Here is a 22,938-nt window from a genome sequence, read left to right on the forward strand (position 1 = left end):
ATGTAGTTTTTTTTTTTTGACACTCCTGACAATGATTAATTGGGAGCCTGATCCCGGGATGTGCTTGTACGTTCCACAAATCTGCACCGCGTCAGCTCTGGAAATGGCACGCTGAGCATCTTTAACCACACACGCTTGTCATCGAGAACAGCATGTTTATGGAAGAAGAAAAAAAAGCGAGAGAGAGAGAGAGAAAAAACAAAGCCCACTCTCACACACACAACAACAGAAAACACAGAACCTGGTGCTGGCAGCTCCATCAATCATGCACACATTGAGAGCAGCATATAAACACTGAGCATCAATCTGCTGCTGGCAGGCTCCTCATTAGGACATGGATGTTCTGTGTTTTTCTTTAATGATGAGATCTATTTTGCAGCCTGTTGTCACAGACAGAGGGAAATGTGGGGAGTGTGTGTGTGTGTGTGTGTGTGTGTGGCGGGGGGGGGGGGGGGTGAGTGTGTGTGTGCAGAGCAGAGACCCAATGGGGAGGTAATAACGGCAAAATCAATTTCACACATGGCTGCGTTGAGGAGAGGTGAGTGGCGCCGGGCATCTTGATCTGTCCATCAGCACGCGTGCTCCTCGTGGCTGTGACAGCATCATAACTCCTGTTAGACTAACCGATCGACGAGGGCCAACAACCACGACTACATGGATGACACGGCCATTAGAGCGAGAAAAGCCGGGGCGCCCACGACAGCATGGATCCCCACGTGGCACCGCGTGTCTGTCTGCAGTACAGCGTACGGCGGAGCTGAGCTCATCCACCAACTGTTTAACCTTCAGCTGTCTCACTGAGGAGGAGGCCACAAGGAGGCAGCTCCCGTGAAGTCCAGCCCGCTCACGTCTTCTCCGTCGAAACACAAAGCAATGGCTTGTTAATAACAATTATAGATCTCTAAAGGTGATCGAAATGTCAAAAGCATCTGTTATAATCCCGATTCCGAGTCCCCTCTGCACACAAAATGTCACTTTGTCCAACACAATGAACTCAATGACAGCGAACCCCCTACTTCACCTCTACCAGGCTGCGAAAGAACAGCCTCGCAGGACAGCTGGGAGGACAATTTTCTGTCGTCACTTTGTGTGTTATCTGGATAATGGCGTCCTTTACCTATTCAAGGATTCAATTACCTGCACATTCGCTGCCTCTGAGGGTCACCAACACCTACAAAAGATTTTGCTCACGCTGGAGGCGGATGTGTGTTGGTCTTTAGCATTTGAAAGGTGGGAATTAGATTTAATAGATTAAACGAGGCAGCGGGGACTCGAGAACTTTAGCTCAGCTTTTGGGAATTCAGGCTATTTGGTGTTTTGGAGAAGTTAAACGAGAAGACTGAATATGGTATTGACTGTAGCAACAGCCAGCAGCATGTTGATAATGCCAATACGTTGTATAAACCGTCATTTATTGACGGTAACTTTAAGAGAAAGGAGTTAAGGATGCTTTATTTCTAATAATAGCTATTAAGACAGTGAACTGTATTATTGTTTATCTTGGTTCTATGACAACCAGCAGGCATGAGGACCCCAACTTGATTTTTTTTAATATATAAATAAACTTAAACTCTCCAAAGAATTATAGCGACAAAGTCAATGTTGATTTATTAGAAAAACTGATCCAAAAACAGATGATATTTTGGTATCAATCTTCATATGGTTGCAAAAACAAATTGCTGACTTCCTGCAATCTAACAAGTGGGAGCGAATGAGTGGATTTATATACTTCTTGAAACTACTGCTTTTAGTATTTAGAATAACCTTAACATGCTTTTTGTTTCTGTCTGGATGTCAGGACTTGAAAAGGTTGTGCAGACAGTGAGTCTGTAAGTCAAAGCCCTCTGAAGATATAGAAATACTGCATTTGTACTAATTACAAGCACGTAGCCACTCCTTTCTACTGCTGCAGTTTATTTGGTGTTTTTACTACTGACCCAGCTGCATGCTTCAGAGTTTACACACTTCAGCTCAAGCTGATTGGATATACTCTAGCAATTTCTATTCGGACTGAGGATTATGATTCAAATTCAAAAGGGAATTTTTGTGTAATATACAAAGTCCTTGGCTCACCTCTACTGAAACAAGCTCCTTTTGCTCGTCTCTCTTTAAGCCCCCCCACCCCACCCCACTTCGCCATGAAAGATGGAAGACCTCTTCTTCCTGATTGGACAACATCCAGAAAACCACTCAACATCACTGAGCCCACAAATATTCTGCACTAATGTCGTAATTTGACATCAGCCTCCAAGTTTGGCCACCTGCTGCGTCCATGGCGAAACGATGCCAGCTCACGTGGGCCTGTTTCAAGAGCTTTCAAAGCTGGATTTACTTGAATAAGTTCATAGCTTGGCTGAAATCACTTGAAATATATGGGATTTAAATATACTTAAAGCAGAATATGGTCCCTTGAAGTGGTGGATCACATCGTTTTGAGAGACATGTAGCATCTTTCCATCCCTTTTTCCAGCTTAGGTGGAGGAAACATAGAGATTCACACCTACTCCAACACCTATGGGCAATTCAATCAATTGAGTGAATACCTTGAGAGTTAAATATCAATATCACTGCACAGCCTTGAATCAATGTTCTCATGTTATAACCCAGAAAGAAAAGGAAAAAACTGTGTTGATGTTGCATGTTGTCCATGTGTGTGTGTTTCACTTGTGTCCAATTTCCTCCAACCGTCCATAAACATGAATTTTGAGGTGAATCATTAGTCTGAATTCCGAGTGCGAGGTTGTTTCTCCCTGTTTGTCCTGTGATGGACTGGCAGCCGTCGCTGGTAGTCACCTGGGACCGGCTCCAGCAACACAGGGAGACCCTGCCGGATTGGACGAAGCGGTTACAGAAGATGGATGATTACCAGAGAGGGAACGGCTCCATACTCAGATTTTTATTTGAGATTTTTACCAGGTGCTTGTTTAGCACCGCTGCAGCAAATCCGATCCTATCACCCAAACACCAGGTGGGCAAATGAACAGCTGTGGACTAAATGGCCGACAGCTGCATGGCAGCCAACTCTAGAGTTACATGACAAAAGCAATTATTTCAGCAAAAACTGCCCGATACTTCCTTCACACTGCTCCACTGCAGATTTACAGCTAATCAGGCTCTGTTCGCCGCCTTCATCCAGTTACATGTGAGAGACGATCTCCCACAGCGTGAAATGTAAGGTAATGTGGCTGAAAAATGGAAGTGCATAGAAGTGCCTTTATCACTGTGGATGGCATACCTTCAGACACATTCTTCCTCCAAGCAAACAAACCCTCCTCTCACTCCTCAGCTGGCTCCTTGACTGATGATGTGGACAATCTCTGTCTATTTGGTAACTTGTTATGGCGAGAACGAGGCTCAAATCCTACTGTGACATTAAGTAATGGCTTGTCTTTCATATTTTCTACCAAATGTATCAACAGACTTCATCTTCAGCTTCCCAGGCTCGGTAATCCATCTTGTATAAGACGGATGTTTCGCAGATAAGAACTGTACAAGCGTTTGGAGTTGATCAACCAAAGCTTCGCTCAGCACAAACAAAATCTACGTCATTGTACTTCCAAGCTTATTTGGCTAACATTCAGAGCTTTTTTTTTGGTCGAAGGTCCCCCTGGATCCGAACCAGAGTCCCTTTGTACCCTCTGATAATTTGACTCTGTATCCTCTAACCTGCTGGCACCAAAGCAACAAGTCCTATTATTGAAATGGAAGTAGACTGCTTTCATTAAATATAAATCTTCTGATCCTATTAAACTGATATATTTACATTGTTGGTAAGTTCACTTCAGGACGGTGGCACACACGCCACCGACTATCTTGCCAGGTGCAGGGTACAAAAATAGGAAAAATGAAAAGAAAAGAGATCCCACGCTTTATCTGGTCTGCAGGCCAAACGGGATTAGGAGGCAGTTGAAGCCGATGAAGACCTTTCATAGTCCGATGAAGCACGACGCCGCAGAAAGAGGACAGGAGCGTATTCCAGTGTGCAGGTGTTCTTTCTTAGTTGAGTCAGATATTTCTAAATTGGTGGATTTGTTCCCGTGCTCGCTGTCCCAGGACTTCAGGAAGAACAAAATGAATGCATTCAGAGTCTACTCTCTTTGGAAGTGCTTGTCCAGCACATATTTGTTTATCTGTATGGCAAAAAAAAACAAAAAAAAAACCAACAATAAGTCTGCTTGCGTCGTTTGCAAACTCCTGTATTCCTTATATTTAGCTCCTCGTGGATTGGGACCAAAGTCTAGCCCCCTTTAGCTACCACGGTGTCCTTCGATAAGTACACCACCCAGTAGACCATGTTGAATGCCCCAAAGGACACTGGGAACAGGATCCGCGCGTACTTGTCTATTTTACTGGTCCCCCCCATGCCGGCGGTGGTGGGCTGAGAGCACGGCGTCTGCCTCGGCTCCAGCCTGTTCCCCATCATCTGGATGCGCTCCAGCTTGGGCCCCAGCAGGTGGTGCAAGGACGGAGCGCCGTGCGCGTTCTGCTTGCACGGCGTCGCCGCCATCACGTCCGGCGTGGACGCCGCCGGCTGCGGCGTGCTCTTCACCAGCTGGGCGGAGGAGGACGCCACGCTGAGCAGGCTCTCGGACTTGGGGCTGGAGCGGGAGAGGGTGGAGGAGCTGCCGTTGACCCCACTGATCAAAGGTCGCAGGGGCCTCCCTCTTCCGATCCCCGAAATGTTGGTGGTGGACTGGGCTCGCTGGTGAGCGCTCACCTCCTGGTGGGGGATGTAATTCACCCTTTTTCTAAGGTTACCATTGGTGTCGGGATTTTGCTGCGAATGAGAAGAACAAAGAATTTTATGAAGTCGAAGCTGATTTTGCCCACTTTAGACCCCCTTTGACAACAACCGGTTGTACATGCTGCCCTCCAGTGGCCACAGTGCTATCGCAAAAGCAAAGGAGACGAGAAGGATCGTAGTGAACAGAAAAACACACATCTCTGGCATCCCTGAGGACTGGAGGATTTACCTGGTATGAGCTTGTCAAACATAGATCCTTTAGACACTTTATAGCAAACACAAGCACTAATACACAGAATCTGAGTTGATTACCTGCAAAGTGCAAACTTTTGCAAAAGGGAGCCTGCAAAGTTAGACTGAGGGCAGTGAAAACCCAGAGATATAGGCACCACAGTGTAAATCAACCTGCCTGAGGATGGAGACGACAGAGACGTTTGCACGTCCTTGTAACCACATAGACAACATGTACATTTGTGGATGCCCTATTAAATCACATAAATACCATTACATAGGCACAAATACATGTGAACAGTCTACGTATCGTTTTGGGTTTTATTTTCCTGGGCTTTTAAAGATTTCAAAAGAGAGTTTGGTTGTAATCTATTGTTGATTTATGCAACGGATGCATCAAACTTTTTTGTACGACGTAGACTGTTTCATAAAATTGTGAACACATGCCTGAAGGGGGTCTTGGCTGATTCTCTGGGTGACTAATGTTTTCGTTTCTCCTCTTTGCTTCTTGTTGGAAGGCACTTGCTCGCAGCCAAGGTAAAGCTCATTTCCTCCTCGCGTTGCTTTGTCGGGCAACATAAACCTTGTCATATTGATCTGATTACAGCCCCCCCCCCCCGACACAGATGGCCTTCATCTGGAAGCAGGCGACCGAGTGTGTGCAATACAGATGTCACTTACCAAGGATTTCACTCTTTTCACAGCTTAAGACAGAAAGTAGGTATAGCACTGCATCGGGTTGGTAATGCAGTGGAGCGTCAAAAGGAGCTTATCCTTTGAGACTTGATGTTTCCATGCAGGGGAGTGTGATGCTGGTGCTGAGGCATTGGGAGAAAATAATCCACAGCCACCACCACCACCACCACCACCACCCTCACCCACGCCGAAATTGAAAGAATTATTGTTCTTAATGTGCAGCAGAGGAGGTGTGTGAGAGTGTGTGGAGGGGGGGGGGGGGGAGGGGGGGGGGGGGGGGGGCGTGCGTCAAATCAGATGGGAGGTAAAAAACATTTGGTGCAGGAGCCATCAACACGCCCCGACCCGTAACTCCGAGTCCCGTGGTAACAGGACCTGCTCTCGAAGAAGAAGAGAGTATTAATTTTTGTTCCACCGAGCGCCAGACTCTCTCTCTCTCTCTCTCTCTCTCTCTCTCTCTCTCTCTCTCTCTCTCTCTCTCTCTGAAACCTATACAGATGTACCCGGGCTCCGTCGCCATGGCAACCCGCTAATCCACTGAAGTGCCGTTGTCACTACACTGCATTCAGGCGTGATTACGCCACACTGGGATTTGGACTGGAGGGGGCAACTTAAAGTAGTTAGTGTAAAACTGACACATGCATTGCGGGGCGATGTCAGCTCCACTGATCAGTTAACACAGGAGGAGCATGAATCTCATTTGATTTCCCGAAGAAGAAAATACAGTCCAGGAGAAAGTGCACTCATCCCATTTTTTTTTTTTTTTTCACAGCCGGCTCAGCTGTAAAACAGCGGTTGTACAGCACACGGCTCTGTAAATACACTCCTGCGGCAGTTTGTAACACAGTCATCATATCAGTCTAAGAGTTCCAAATTAGCGTCATGGCATATTCATGAATTCTGATTTAATCCATATGTCACTCTAAGATTGTGTTAATGTACTTTTTTTTTTTTTTTCAAATAGGACATTCTGTCAATTTATGCATGTATCATTTTAAAATTAAACTTGTGCAGAAACACCTCGTGATCTCACACACACACACACACACACACACACACACACACACACACACACACACACACACACACACACACACACACACACACACACACACACACACACACACACACACACACACACACACACACACATCTGTGCTGTGAAGCTGCTTTCTGACTCTCTACTTGTCTGCATTTACTGGTATTTTTATTCATCTTCACTCAACCAATTACATCCTACATGTGAATATAACATGAATGGCACAACAGGGTGTCACATTATGAATAATTTGATCCTCTTTATTACCTGACTTCTAAGGCTTTCTCTTTGTTGAGGCAAAAACAAATGCTGGGACATGGGGACGTCACGCAATAGTTTCAAAAAATATAACATGGCAACGGTTTGAATTTAAACCTTAAACAAGCAAAAAGTTGTACTTCTCTGTAATTTGCACTAGGAGGCATTGTTAAAAATGGGAAAATGTTAGAAATGTACTGCTTTTGCTTTGTAAATTCAAACTTTTCCATGATTTTTTTTAGTCCCCCAAATGGGCTGATTTTGGCCAACCAGCCATATATTGACATCCTATCATGTTTTATACATTTTAATTAAATCTCTGGGTAAACTTTTAGAAAATCTTTAAAGAAAATATGTCAAATTTCAACATTATGCCATTTTCAACAATCCCTAAGAGAAAATCAAATGTCTTTCCAATTTATTTGCAACTAAAGATGCTACTTTCTCCTTATTTTATGTTTAAATATGCTTTATAAAGTCATCCCACAGGCTGTTTAAGACCCTCTGATGGGCTAATTTTGGCCCACAAGCTGTGTATTTGGCACTTCTTACAATTTCTTGGTCAAACTTTTGGATTCAAATATTTAATTTGCCAAAACCTTGCATTTCTCTGTGAACCCCAGAAGGCAGAGTTTCACTTAATGACCAAGTCAAATATGGACAGTTCCTGGTAAACAGAAGTCTCCAAACAGATGGGATGCAATTGTCCACCTCCTTCATTGCCTGCACTGCTGAGAACCCTCAGAAAACCTGAATTCTGGTCATTCAGAAGTCTAAACGCCAAATACAGTGTTCACATAATGAGGGACTTGCTGCATAAGAGCTCCTTGAAGTAAAGTGCAATCAGATTATTGAGGAAACAAACATCACCTGCAGCACCTCCTCCGTGTCCTTGACCTTGACAGGCGTGGTCTGGGGCACCGGGGGACATTTGGCCGGCTTCCTCTTGGCCCGCTCGAGCTGCGCGTTGGTGAAGTAGTTGACTGCAGCAAACTCGATGAGGGCGGAGAAGACGAAGGCAAAGCAGACGGCGATGAACCAGTCCATGGCCGTGGCGTACGAGACCTTTGGGAGGGAGTGGCGGGCGCTGATGCTGAGCGTCGTCATGGTCAGGACGGTGGTGATGCCTTCGGTGGTGCACAGGACGGAAAATATAGAAAACAATGTGATGCACAAGGTGTTTGAGAGATGAGACAAATAGCTATAGAATAAACTGTTTGCAAATATCTGTCTCCAAATAAAACCTCTCATTTTTCACAGTATTGTAAGTAAAACAGAGGACAAAAGTGCTCAATAATACATTAATGAAACATTTCCCAAGTTAATCAGCATGACTGCAATGAGAGAGATAGGATTAGTCTCTTTGTAAACATTCTATTTGAATTAACAAGGTTTTTTTTTTTTTCAGTCCACATGGATTCACACATACAACTGCGTCTTTACAACCCTGCAGCCAAAAAAGATGCTGCAATCTTATTCCTTGCCATTTCTATTGCATTTTTGCCCTGGTTGTACAGTAATTCTGTTGCATTTTAAGAGATATACAGCATCTGAAAAGGTTATTGAAGAACAGCACCGTTGAAATATTTACAAAATCCCAAATAATAAGTGCAGCTTGCAGAAGTTCTACATTGAAAATGAATAATTTTGTTCAGTAGCATTGGTGCATCATTGAGAATATATTTGTGTATGGTGTAGGGTCTACTAATTAATTATTTCCTATGAGGCCAGAATAGATTTTATTCCTCAAACTATTGAAATTTTAACAGGAAAATGTAATCGATTAGTCAGTTGGTCACGAGTTTGATCGAACAGAATTGTGAACAGATGGATGGCTCGGAGGAAGTGTTTCAAGAAAGCTGTCCGAAATAATGAAATTCATCATTCTTAATATTTTTGCTTTGATAGCAACTGACAAACAAATATGATCGCAACGCTTCGATATTGCAGAGTGATATAAAAGGCAACAGGAGTCAGAGGCAGAGACAACAAGAAGTAAAAATACATAACAGACACTCCTGGGGATCATGAAAGCCTCTGCCCGTTTAAACATCAAGCAGACATCGAAGGAACGTTCGTATTTATCTGGAACTTCATCTCTCGCTGCCTTGATAAGTGCAACTCCAATATTTACTTTTGAGAACTGCTTCAGTCTCCACCAGAGGAGAGAAGTAGGCAGATTTAATACAAACACTGGTGTGACTGCTCTGTTTGTGCTTGAACCGTTTGTGGAAGTGTGAAAACTGGCCATCTGAACCCTGATGGCACCAAACAGGCAGCCGGAGAACGAGGGACTCTCGGTCCATCGCTGACAAACTCTGGTGCAGCTTGTTAGGAGTCCGACCGCAGCGCCGATCAATGACGTCCGGATGGACGGAGCACAGGACATGACAGGCGTCGTCACCACCACCTCCTCTTGGTTGGTGCTGGCATGAGCAACCAACAACTTCCTGACAGTGTTCTGATTCTATATATTATACTGTATATTATTATAAAGTATACAGACCAGACGTCACAGGTTTGATTTCCATTGAGCTGCACACGAATAAATATTTTAAAAAAAAAACAGAATGACAAAACAAGTACAAAAGCAATACATCCAGACAATATGTGGGATTTGATTAAAAGCCAATTTGATAATCTTGAATATCTTAAGAAAAGTAAATCTAATTTACCCTGTTTCTCTACAGATTCATTTTGGCAGAAGCTTGCTGCTTCTTTGGACAAATGATGTTGCATTAGTGTTATTTAACTTGGAATAGTGAGGCAGCAAGCTTTGCATGCTCCTTGACGACAGTACATTAAATCATCTGATGTTCAGTTTAGGGTCTCAATGCAATTGTTTGGGAACAAATAAGGATTTGGACGTTCCGATGGAATGGAAGTGGGGGTTTTGCACAGTGACCTATGAACGGTCCTCCTGGGGGCCAGATTAGACCCCCTGTGATATATTAGCGAATAGTGATATAGATGACTACATACTGATTGAAATGAAACACACTGAGATGGTTAGTTAACTCGTTAAAGTTATCCTTTAAACTAGGAATCCCCGCGTGTCTTGGTGGTTGATGTCACATCTGTAGAAGAGAATTTGAGGTTGCACTTTGGGATTTCCCCATGGTATAGAAAAAAACTGTTTAAATTGTCTTATTTTTTGTTTCGTTTTGACTCAAACGGATAGTTCTGCCATAGTGCTTATAGTTTTAAAAAAAAAAGTAGTATTCTTGCAAATGAAATGGCGTATAATGTTTTTATTTATACATAAAGCCTCTGTGCTGTTTTCTGACTTGCAGAGTTGTGATTAACCGAAAGCAACTACTATGTCGACGCTACCAACAATAGATAGATCATCATCATCTCCATTAAAGTCCTCCGGGAGCTAAATATTGCTCCAAGATAACAAACTGCCAGCATCAATAGTGACCCTCCAGCTTAAACAATGTAAGGGAGGGTATACATCACTGTACAAGAGTCCTTCCTGGGACTGAGAGTCACATGTCCCTCAGTTATTTGTCAGCCAACTACCAAGAGCTTCAAACTAGAACAAGGCATCAATCTGGGCAACACACAAGGTCGTACATGGCTCCCATAATAGCAGAAGGCCACTGAATAAGCCTGTAGCTCATCACTTATCCTTGGTATTATTAACCAATAGCAATAATGTGCTTTGGAGAAAATCCCCTTTACGTCGAATATTTGGAACAATCTGTGCTGCAGAGTCCTTGGCCAACATAAATTTATCCCCAGTGCCTGGACGTGACCGGCCCATAATTACCTGTCAATCAAACGCAGCCAGATGACATTGATCGGTGAACCACAGCTCAAGGCCACAGACTGAGAATATCAACCTCTACATAAGCAAAAAAACTGAGATGGAAGGTGGTCCCCAACTATTACACTAAAAGCATTAGGTGGAAAAAAAATTTTTAATCCACTGGACGTGGAATTAATGGAGGAGCTGTAGTGTACTTTATCCAGTGCACTGAAAGACAAAACAAGCAGTATTTGTTCATGTATTCTTTTCAAGAAAGTTTCCAATTTACACATGCATATAATCCAAGCTTTCATTACTTTGCCTCAAGACAGCAGTTTACTTATCCATACATCCTCAGATGCCAAGTAATCAAAGTCAAAGTAGCAGAAAACCACCTGATGACAATCTGCAATCTCCACACAGAAAGCCGTTAATTCATCCAATCCGAAATTTCCACAAACGCAGACTCTCTTTTCATGTGTCATGACTCCCCAGTCCATATTCTCCAGAGACTTAGTAGTTTTATAGTTTCATCACAAATACAGCCAACAGCCCCAACTCCTGGCCCAACATGAAAACTACACTGTTTTTCTGTCATTTACGTGTGAACGAACATACAGTATGTCCCAAAACATTGCTGTGTAAACGTGAAACTTTTCTGTAGCAAACCCCCCCCAAAACAACTTTTACGTTTTCAAGATCGCCGTGGAAACAGGACCTTATTTACATCCTACACTTAACGCGTGCAATACAAACAATACAAAACTGGGTTTTTGATTTGGAGGTCTGTGTCTGATGCCAGAAAAGCTCCAGCTGTAATTCTGCCTCCACTTCCTGACAAAACTGCTTCTTCTACCGTTAGAAACAGGTCACCGCAATTTGAGTCACCGAGGCAGGAAGCGGCCGTGACGGAGCCCGGCTGTAGGCGCGAGGAGACGAGTAATCCAAACACGGACCACCCTCCTTCTGTCCCACCGCGGACAGCCACAGACACGGAGGGAGAAAACTTCAGAAATCCGCCGTCTTGGAGGCTCGACCAATACAACAAGAGTAGTGACGCCTCTGTCATGGTGGACAGTTCATGAAGGGGGGGGGGGGTTAGTGCAGCTGGACTCTCTGATGTGTCTGCAGGAGCTGAGGGAGCGTCACACAGCAGTTTGTATTAACTCTACTCACACACACACACACACACACACACACACACACACACACACACACACACACACACACACACACACACACACACACACACACACACACACACACACACACACACACACATACACACGTGGCTCAGCCTTCCCCGGCTTCGTTCCCCAGTGGTGACTCAGCATGTTGTGACAGTTTGACTGAACGCCAACAACATTGCTCATTGCTCTAATTAAAGAGGATGAAATCGTCAAAAGTTGTCGCAAAGCACCGACTCGACAGTCGCTGCAACGTTTGAAAGTACATCACTCGCATATCAGTGATATTGTCTGTGAATGACTCCCCCGTCAGCATAAGAGCAATGCAGTCGACTGACCTTGAGAAATCTATAATGGGAAAAACAAACAGAGGCCTGGCAACACTGGTCCAGGTTCAGCACTTCTGCATTCGACACACAACAGTCAGCCTATTCTGGGACGGACCCCAAACATCGCACCAGGGGAGCCCGGGCCAACGCAACTGGGTCGCGGGCCAAATCTGGAAGAAGCTTCTTGCACGTCTATGAGCCGCTTACACGCAGGCGACTGATTCTTAAACACCATTGTTCCCACCACGGCGCTCAAAAGCCGCACACGAATGGAATTAATTAAACGTAATTGGATCAAATGTTTCCTCGTGGGTTGTTGTTGGAAAGTGTTGCGCAGACTGACATCCGCCGCCTCTGATCACTCTGCACTTACATTTTCGTAGCCGACGTCAAGCGGTTGTGTAATCACGTGCACGGCGCGCAGAGGGGGGAATTACTTTGTTCAACAGCGATTCAAACAACCGTAAAGATATAATAATCTGAAGTCAAATATATATTTATATCCATCCATCTCTCTTATGAATGGGGACAGGCTGCAGCCAATCCTTCATGAACTCAAGAGCAGACTGGAAAACTTTTAAACCACCAGTCAAGTGTGGTAAGACTGAACCACAAATATCTGAGTTACATAGAGTGACTTTAAACATGAAAATGGTGTGTTTTGCATTTAATAAGCCAATGGAGCTCATCAGATTCATATAGACCTGTCATTATTGTTCTTTTTCTTTATGTAAGTGGGATTTTTAATCTTACCGTGTCTCCCCCAAACTCTCAAACCACACATTAAAGTCTGAAGCCAAGAGGTAAGCTTTTGCTGAATCCTGGACTTTCTTAAGCTTCAACACGTTAAAGATATTATCGTTAAGGGTATTGAGTCCAAGTGACTCCAAAGACAAAATACGCTTGTCTCAAAGACTGACCCATGCAAGTGTAAGAACCCACGACTGAAACTGCGAATGGCTCGTTGAACCAGCGGTGGTTCGCTCTAATGTTACTCATATAGAGGTAAGACATGCAGACGAGCCCTAACCTCCAGGGACACGTTCATCACACTGAAAACCCTTGAGCCGATCGCTGTCGCCCCTGACAATCTGGTAAGGCCTTATACTGTACACAGTCTGCAATTGTTGTACAAGCTCTATCTCCCACTTATTTCTTTTTTTATCACAATTTCCTCTGGAAAGATTAAAGGACTAACAGAAGCTGTTCGGCGCTCCTCATATAAGGCCCACAATTCTCTATATAAATAAATAAAACATTAAGCATTACGTGAGATCAAAACTACCTCCCAGGAGCATCTAGTCCATAGAAGCTTCGTTTTATTTCTCTTGAAGACGTTTCTGCCTTTTATTCTACATTAATAGTGTCTATTCATAGAAACGTGTATCTTAAAAGGGCTGCAAGCAGCTACAATTTGAAGCATAATAATTCTGTAGAATGGCTTAAAAGAGGGATCAGAATGGAAATGAATGGGATTTCACCATGAAATGTTGAGTTAAAAAAAATAAATAAAAAAAACACAGCAGCAGCACTTTATACTTCCCATAATCACTGCACACTTTGGTGTCACCTTGCCGGGGCGAGCGGAGACTCGCACTCCTGGCTCTGATTGCTTTGTTGGCATGCAGGCATCAAGTAAACAGACAGCGAGGCTGCGAGGAGGATGAGAGGAGGATGTGCAGAAGAGTCTACGTACCGAAGACCGTGCGTGCCGGGACGGATTCTTTATTTATCCAGAAGGACACTTGGGAGAGGATTACTGTCATTATGCAGGGGATATACGTCTGAATCATGAAGTAGCCCATTTTACGTTTCAAGTGGAAGTAGACCGTCATCACCACATATTCACCTGGTGGATCAACAGAAATGAATTAGTGTGACGAACAAAGAGTCTGCCGACACATTTCACACAATTCTATTGTTTTTTTGTTTTTTTTAATGAGGCAGTCTCAATTTTATTTTTTTTTTAAACCCAAATGGACACACCTATTGAGCTTTCTGCTGTTAAAGTCTCTTTTTATACGTGGAACAAGTGGTGAACCTCCGGATGCGTGTTTACAGTTTCCACCCCTCTCATGTACTAATCACGGCGACGCAGACTGACTGTAATGTCTGTGGAAGTGTTTGAGCTCCAAATGTTCCACAGATCTCCTACAAAGTCACATGTGTACAATATTTGTCCAGCGAGGAAGACAAACATGTCCTGTTTCACGAGCAGTTAGTAGTAAAAATCTGAATAGCGTCTATGAATGAATCCCTTCACGCAGGCGCTTCTCCTTGAAGGACCCAGCCGGCGGGATGAAGCGAGGAGGAGGGAAGAGCCGCGCTCACCTGTGATGGATTTGATCATTTCGCTGGAGACCGTGTGGCCAATGAGATCGTACTGAACCAGGCTGGAGGACTCAGGAGGGACCTCCACAGAATGCTGGGGCCCTTTAGTCCAAGTATAGATCATCTCTGTTTTAGGATAGGCGTCTGTGGGCAGACAGAAAAGCCACATGAGTCACATAGTGGAAGTTGTGAATGGCACAGTGTTCAAATAAATCCGCTGCACAGTGCATTCGAGGAACAGTTCAACTGAGACAAAGTTTTTTTTTTTGTCATTTTCGTGTATATTTTTCCATGATGGATCTAAATTTCTCAATCATTTCTCATTTTTACATATATTATTATATATTACTACATGCTTGGTACACTAAATAGTGACTCTGATATTCACCAATGTGTACATGTTTGTCTCCTTTTCCTTTTCAAGGGCTAGATACAGTATTTCCATATATCATCAATACGTTTGAGGTATTTATACTTTCAGGAGTATGTTACTTACTCAATGTAATTTACTTTTGCATGATTTGGAATCACAAGTTGCTACTGAGTACAACCAGATAATTATTCAATCCTTTTGTAAACTGGAAGGAAGGTGGATGGATTAAAACTTTCTGATTTGCATTATTGGAGCCAATGAGTTCATTATTTTAACAGGTTTGTTTCAATTTTTATTTAACTGAGATTTTTGTTTGGTTTCGGGTGTAAAACAAGGACATGTGGAAATTTTCTTAAACATACTCTCAATTTGTAAATATCAATCTTTTATCAGTGGCTGGACATATAATATACAGGGCCAAAGGAAAACATCCTGTAAAACAAGTAGATAGAAAGCTATATATATATATAAAAAAAAATGCATGATTGATAGATTTCTATAGGGGTTTTATTTTCTATCATTGTGACTCATTTCTGAATAGGTTTTCATTGATTTTGAATTTGGATTAAAGAGTATCAAACTTAATGACATCCTGTGAGAACTTCTGGTGAAAACTACTGGTGTCCATTGCTGGATTCTCTGAGAAATGAGCCCTTGGCTGGTGTGAAAGCCTCTGAAACAGCCTCGCGGGATATTAAAGCTCTCCACTGACTAATTAATTTTTTACCAGCTGCCAGTAGATCAACACTCAAATGTGATTAATTCAATATTCCAGGAGAAAATTTAGATTCAAGTGCAGGTGTTATAGAGTTTGTGCTGCCAGAGAGGATCTTTTATTGGCCGTTTTGCTTTTAAAATGTGTTCGTCCTTCTTGATGCTAATTGAGGGAAATGAACATTTCTCTCTCTCTGCGGAAAGGTTCCTGACAGTCGGAGACGTCATGTTTCACAGCTGACATGTAGCGTCTGTCAACTTTCACATCTTTTCTCCACTGTGTGTCCCCCCCCTCTCCTCCCTCCCTCCCGCTGAGTACGCATGCGAGGTTGACCAGTCCGTGGACTGCACAGCAGAAATGCCAGTTGTCTTTGCTTGCCACTCCCTGTGGGACTCCACATCGGCAGGATACCAACTGTGCTGCCAAAATGAAATGACTCTGGTGTGTCATGGAGTGGAACGCAGTGCCTGTGCACACAAGTCCAGATGGAGAAACAGAAAAGTACATGGGGGGAGAGAGAGAGAGAGAGAGAGAGAGAGAGAGAGAGAGAGAGAGAGAGAGAGAGAGAGAGAGAGAGAGAGAGATGATGATGTAGGAAAAATGAAGGCAGGGCAGACAGTGGGAAAATTAGCACACACACACACACACACACACACACACACACACACACACACACACACACACCAGCTATGGAAAATAGCTGCATAGGTCTGCGCTGTCCTGAGGCAGAGGAAGGGATTCTGACCTTTCCCTCGCTTCAGGCCACATCAGATCCATGGTCGCTTCCTCCTGTCTGGAGGCGAGCGAGCAAAGCGAGCGGGATGGTGAAAAGGAGGAGGAGGAGGAGGAAGAGAGGGGGAGGAAAAGTAAGGGTGGTGTGGAGGGGCGACAATAACTGAGGAATGTGAATTTGTCCTCTGCAATGTCACGACGATGGGTAATTGACGGCGAATTTGCACCGGCAAACTCCTCGTCTCTTCCTTTTCTTTCCTTTTTGCAGATGTAATCTTCAAATTGCTGCTTCTCTCCGATAAGACGGAGCTGCTCTTTCGGAGGAGCTCCTTCATACCAGATAAGTCGTTTCTGCTGACCGGTGGGGCCCCGACGATAAACACCCATGCTGAGTTAGGGCCTCATTGTTCACGGCGAAGAATGGGACATTTCATTATTTAGTATTAGCATTGAGCCGCTTTGTTACTTGGCTCTTCTCCTCGCACTCCCCTTTTCTGCACAGAATCCATTTCAGTGGCGGGAGGAGCAGGAGGGGGGGGGGGGGGGGAGGAACGTCATGTGATCGAGCTTTTGTCTCGTTTACTGTGACTTTTAGCGCACAGTCGTTTAGACTCTCACAACCTTCCTTCACAATCCAGAGCTCGTCAAAACTTTGATCACAAGGCACCACCAGGACACCAACTACATCGTACTTGTGTTCATCCATTCCCTCCGCTCCTGTGGTCACTCAGTGGACGTTAGAAGCTGAAGCCAACAGAACAGGGAACCTCTACAACGTAGCTTCAATTCATTACAATTCTATTCAACCCTGCCACTTTTATTGCGGTGATTGTAAGATAGGGTTGAAGGGGACTGGAGCTGCTCCCAGCTTGTCCATCACTCTTTCAATTGAATGACAGGTTGCACTTTGCCTCCATAGTACCTGCAGACTCGCGAGAACAACAGGTGAATCCCACAAGAAATGCAGTTGAACATTATGCTTGTAAATTCAGTTCAATCAAGCTGAAATGATGTCATTTCGATAAAGCTTTGACTTTGAGCCGACCCACTTTCAATCTATCCAGTCTGACATTTATCTAATACCCAATCCAGTGCAGTTTAACACTGTTCAGTACAACTGAATTAAATGCAGGTATGTTCACTTCATTGGAGTCTCAGTTTGAATTCATTTCAAAGTGTGATTCAACTGAGTCAATCTGAAATTAACGTGGTTCGATATATCAGTTCAATTCATTTAAACTCACAGAATGTCGATACAGTCCATCATGAAACTTTTCATAGAAGCGAATGGAAACTTGTATTCAGTCTTCCAGAGGCAGGAAAAACTTCTACACACTGGGAAGTTTTCTTGATTGCTCTGTGCAGAAAATTGATGAAACTGCTTCCAACCTTCTGACTGAACTGTCTTCACCAAATAAAGTACATCAAATATTCCTCTCTGTCGCTTCCTGGCCCCACACTCGTGCATGAAAGTCACATTATTTGCACAAGAAGAAGGAAACCAAATAAACAATAATCTAACCTGGAGTCGACATTTCCAGAAAACTATTCCTGTCGCTCACTAATTACGCCGTCACCTGTTTTGTAATGTGAAACGATCCAGCAGGTCTCCACTGTGAGAAACACACCGGGAGGCACACGGTGCAAAATGCAGCGTGGAGAGGCTGCCAGCCTCTTCCTCTGGCGGCTTCATTTGTTTACAGGTATCTGGAATGACTCAGATACACATCTTTCAATATGATAATGACTCATAAGCCGAAATACTACACGTCCTTTGAAGGCCCCTCCAACCAACACAAGCATTCGCGTATCATTTTACACCCAGTAAACAGCAGCAGTCGCACACCTTTATTATATAAACACTGCGGATTAGTCGGCCGGTGTGTTGGGACAGAGCTTCAAAATGTGTGTTTTTTTAATTGGAGGAATGTCGTCTTCGTTTTAGGGTATAAGAGTAACAATATGGTTGTATTAACAGCTGCTGCCAATGCAAATCAGACAACCTCCTTCTTTTTCTAACCTGCTGTCGATAGTGTAAATAAATCAGGGTAAAATATTGTGCATCAAAAACTTTTGGCCATTGTTTGTGGGGGAAAAAAGTGTTTTCCAGGTGTGGACACACACACACACACACACACATATACACACACACACACACAGGACTTACAGCTTCCAAACTTAAGTGGACACGCGTGTCCATCCATGGGAAAGTCCACCAGCTTCATGGGACATTCTGCACTGATCGTCAACCTGTTGTACAGCAGAGAGGAAGAATAACTCAGTTTAGCAGTAAAACACACATTCACATACACACTAAGGCAGACTGGGCGTCATGTGACCCTGGGACCCTTGTCCATTATTACATTACTAGTTAACAGACGTAGTAATTGTCATCTCACAAAATTAGTTTTTTTTACTTATTTAATGAACTCGAAATGTATAAAATGATTTCCAAACAAAGACGAGGAAAGTCTCTGAAAAAAAAAATATTTTCCCAGAGCAACAGTAGATCATAAAAATCATGTTTTAATAAAAAATCAACTCATTTATCATAACTGAGAAAAAATAACTCAAGCCAGTTTATGTCTCAGTCCTCAAGAGCAGTGCTAATTTTCCTGTCGCCCTTTGGGAAAATTAATTGCCCACCCCTGCACTGAAACGTCCGAGAGGGTCTCAAAGTGTGTGTGTGTGTGGGGGGGGGGGGGGGGGGGGGGTGCAGCAGAGATTCATCACGCTTTACCACTTGATTTACTCCAACGAAATTTATGAGAAGAGATTTTGTTTTTTTTAGTCACAATTTTCACACTGAATTAATTGTCTCGAACCATAAGTGTAGCTGTTATGACATTTGAAGGCGACGTATAAAGATCTACCAAATTTCAAAAAACGTTTGAAAAAAAAGCAGTTTTTTTGGGGGGGGTTTTTTGGTCTATGATTCTCGACAATCTTATGATGTGACATCCTTTATGAAGCCTGGCATTAAACCATAAATTGCTACTTGACATCAGACAGTGGGAGGCATACTGTGGTTCAATGGCTGTGCTGCGGGGGCTCGTTTGAAAACGACTAAATTCTCACCATTTCTCAGACCTTCTTCATGTCGTTTTGCTATTTGTAGCTCAAAACAAAACTATAGATTCTTCTTAGAAGCAAACACGCAATTTGGAAGTGACTCCTTAAAAATTCCAACACATTTTGGTTGTTTTTTAGTTTTAATTGCTGATAAATACAGTATTCTAATGTTGTCTTGAAGAGATTTCAAATGATGGCATCTGCTTCGCCCCCATGCAGCTCTCTGCTGTTTACATTGTGAGCCTGGCTCAGGTTTCACAGGAAATCTCTTTTATTGCTTGATGGCAAACAAAGGCTGCTATCTCTCCGTTCCTAACTAATTTTGATGAACAGCAGCAAAATGAGAGTACTAATTATGCAAAAAAAGAAAAATACTTGATGACAAAGTATAGTTTTAAGAATGAGATATAGAAATATAGAAAATTAAAGCGTTTCAGCTGTGAATGGTACTTGTCAAGTGTAAGACTTTAGCAGTGTATAATACATATATTATTAACATTCATTTGTTATCTTGTAACTCTTGAGTTAAAAAAATTATACACAATGATAAAAACCGCTCTTTTTGTTTTTCCGTAAAGGTTGCCCTCCGTATTTCCCGTGTGGTGCCGCACCTCATGGTGTAGAGGATGGTGCCGTTCTTCATGATGCGGAAGAGCTTGTTGGGGGCCGTCATGTTGTGAGCGACCGACCTCTTCCCGTTCCTGAAGAAGGTGTCTGGCGTCCACACTTTCGTGACCATCAGGTTGTTCAGCCTGAGAATTTCAATGGGACCCTCGTAAATCAGCCTGCGGTCCACCCACGTCTGGCGAAAGAACACGTCCATGGTGTACTCCTGGAAGAGAGAGTGACAAAAATAAGCCAAGCTGACGAGGTGGGTAGGTAGGGAGGTCAGTCAACAGGTTGGTCGCTGCCTGACAGATAAACAGAAAATTGAGTTGTTGCACAGGTAAGGTAGGGGAAACAAAATGATGACTTTCTTCTGGAAGTAAATATATTCTAAACAATGCTCTTTCCAAACTGATCTGTTTCCTGGAAGATACCCTCTGAAATGACATATTTACACCATCTACCTAACATACTGTATCTTCTGGACTGATAGCTCACTGCACAGTGATGTAGAAGTAATCAGGAATACACCCAAGCTATAAAGATTGAACAGCTCTTGCTGTGGTGGACCGGTGGCTTCTCCATGGTTCACCCAGCTGCTGTGATGAGATGTTGGGGTGACCTTCAACCCTAAGTTGGATATGATGTATATAGAAGATGTATGGATTGATGAATGAATTACATATGGAGACGTGTGGGCAGTTTGTGGGTACGCACCATTTCCACATCTGAGACGGGCCCAAAACTTGTCACATAGATGTCAGTCTTGACTTCAGTCACGGGACCTATTGAGCCAAAGAGACAAGGGTCACATTTAATGAGCATTTCCGGACTTTAAATCCTTTTGTGTCTCAAGTCAAGTCTCAGAGACACACCAGTCTTATTCACGCGTGTGCTAAAAAACTCCTATACAGCCCATCAGGATCAAACCCAGAGGACACACTGAAGCTTATCTGCTTCCAGAGCTCCAGTGCATAATGGAAATAAAAAAATAATAATAATAAAATAAAAAATAAATAAAAAAAAGCTTAAAAGATGTAAAACCTAATCCTCATTTATTTTTTTCCCTTTCTGAATGAATGTGACCATAAAGCAAAGCTACGTGAGAACACGTGGATATTTCTGATGACAGGCTCACGGTAAAAACGGTCTCTTTTAGAAAAACGCTGCCTCTCAACATGTTGTGGCTGCAGACTTGATCTACAAAAAGAAAAAAAAGAAAGAAAAAAACAGCCAAATCCGTACTTAACAGCACTTGAACTGTGCATTAAGCGTTTGTCCCGCAACGTACACACGATTATATAACCACACTTGCTGAAACGTGCGAGCTTAGAGGCCCATCTTCTTTCAGCAAGCAATAATAAAAATATATACTGCCAGAGCTTCCAGGATCAAGTCAGGGGGCAGGAAACACCACCCAGGATTGCATGCGATGCTCAGCACACAACATAGGCTATTACAAAGCAACATGTTACATGTGAGTCGGAGAGGGAGAGAGAGAGAGAGAGAGAGAGAGAGAGGGAGGTAAATAAAAAAAAACATGCAAATGTGTGATCTGGTGCTGTAAATAGGATAAATGCACGCCATGGTCTGGAGCTTTCCCTCATTTCCTCTCCAGTGAATGAGCTCTGTGGGGAAGTTCGGCCTCTCCAGATCCTCTTTATCATTTTTAGACATTGCAAATTAAAGTGTGTTAATATATTTGGCCCTCGGCCGTGAGTTTAAAGATATACCAACGCATTTGGCCATTTCCACCCTTCTGAAATGTTTATTCTTCCCCAGATGAAGTGGAATGATCTCGAGTTTTCTCGAGCCGTTATATAATCGCAAGGAGTAAAATTGGCTTGATTTGATGACACCTGCAGGGTGGTTTTCATGCTCTGAAGTGCGTTTTACAAGTAACTGATTATATTTTAGGGTGTATTTCACCAGTTATTGCATAAGAGTCAAAGAGAAGAAGCATTGCATTCAGAGGTTTATTTGATTTGAATTAGTGTTCACAGCTATCCTCCTGTTGCTCCTGCCATCCTGAATATAGCACAAAAGTGAGGAAATTAGTGTTTGGAAGAGTTTCTCTTTTGCGAATATGTCTCTCGATCCTACTAATTTCTCAGTTGTATTTTATTAATCCCTTCAGACATATACGATTCAATGCACTAATAAACTCACCCAATAGGTACATATATAGCTACGGATTTCATAAAGGATCATGAAGAACCAATAGAAGCGATAGAAAAACTATTTGGTTTGAAAGGAAGTCATTTGTAGGATGAGCACCACAGTTATGGGCTGCGCTCATTTAAACAAACGAAATATGTCTAAAATCAAGCAATCTACCTGACTTTTTGTGCAATGTTTACATTTTACAAATAGTAAGTTGATGTTGTTGTTGTTTTCAGTTTTTTATTCCACGTCTGTTCATTGGGGAGTTGCGAGGTTTACTGAATACAGGTACATTTTACGCGCACTTTTTGTGCGTAAAAACGGTCAAAGCGCACAAACTAATAAAACAAAATCAAATACAATACAATACAATATAATAATAAAAAAAAAAGATCTACGATTCAATGAAACATATACCTCCGAATCCAGGTCGCAGCCTGTTGTCGTATCCGTCCAGAAGTCGGTCCAAAATGCGAGTAAAATTCTCCGGGTAGATCCGATCATCCTTCTTTGTCTGTCCAGAGATTTTCCTTACACTGCAGGAGCAGCAAACAAAAAGAAGACTTTTTTCTTTTGTTTGTTTTGTTGTTGTTGTTTTGTTTTGTTTTTTTGTTTTTTTTGGGGGGGGGCGAGGGGGGGGGTTAAAAAGCTGAAAAATCTCTTCAAGTGATCCATCCTGCTGGGTTCAGGTTTCAGCACCACGGACAG

General features: G+C 43.0%; 1 protein-coding gene across 1 annotated transcript in view; it reads right to left on the minus strand.

Moving 5' to 3' along the window:
* Positions 1-4,237: 4,237 nt before the first annotated feature.
* gabra4 (gamma-aminobutyric acid type A receptor subunit alpha4) overlaps positions 4,238-22,938 on the minus strand; it is a gene marked incomplete at both ends in the record, with an annotated part of 19,835 nt that continues 1,134 nt past the window's right edge. Inside the window, 8 exons of the mRNA XM_080501771.1 lie at positions 4,238-4,777; positions 7,839-8,095; positions 13,935-14,087; positions 14,570-14,713; positions 18,557-18,639; positions 20,073-20,293; positions 20,785-20,852; positions 22,648-22,766. Of these exons, the coding sequence (XP_080357897.1) occupies positions 4,238-4,777; positions 7,839-8,095; positions 13,935-14,087; positions 14,570-14,713; positions 18,557-18,639; positions 20,073-20,293; positions 20,785-20,852; positions 22,648-22,766 (1,585 nt within the window). The remainder of the gene's footprint in view (positions 4,778-7,838; positions 8,096-13,934; positions 14,088-14,569; positions 14,714-18,556; positions 18,640-20,072; positions 20,294-20,784; positions 20,853-22,647; positions 22,767-22,938) is intronic.

The sequence above is a fragment of the Blennius ocellaris genome (assembly GCF_963422515.1).
Source record: "Blennius ocellaris genome assembly, chromosome: 9".
In the NCBI taxonomy this organism is placed as follows: domain Eukaryota; kingdom Metazoa; phylum Chordata; class Actinopteri; order Blenniiformes; family Blenniidae; genus Blennius; species Blennius ocellaris.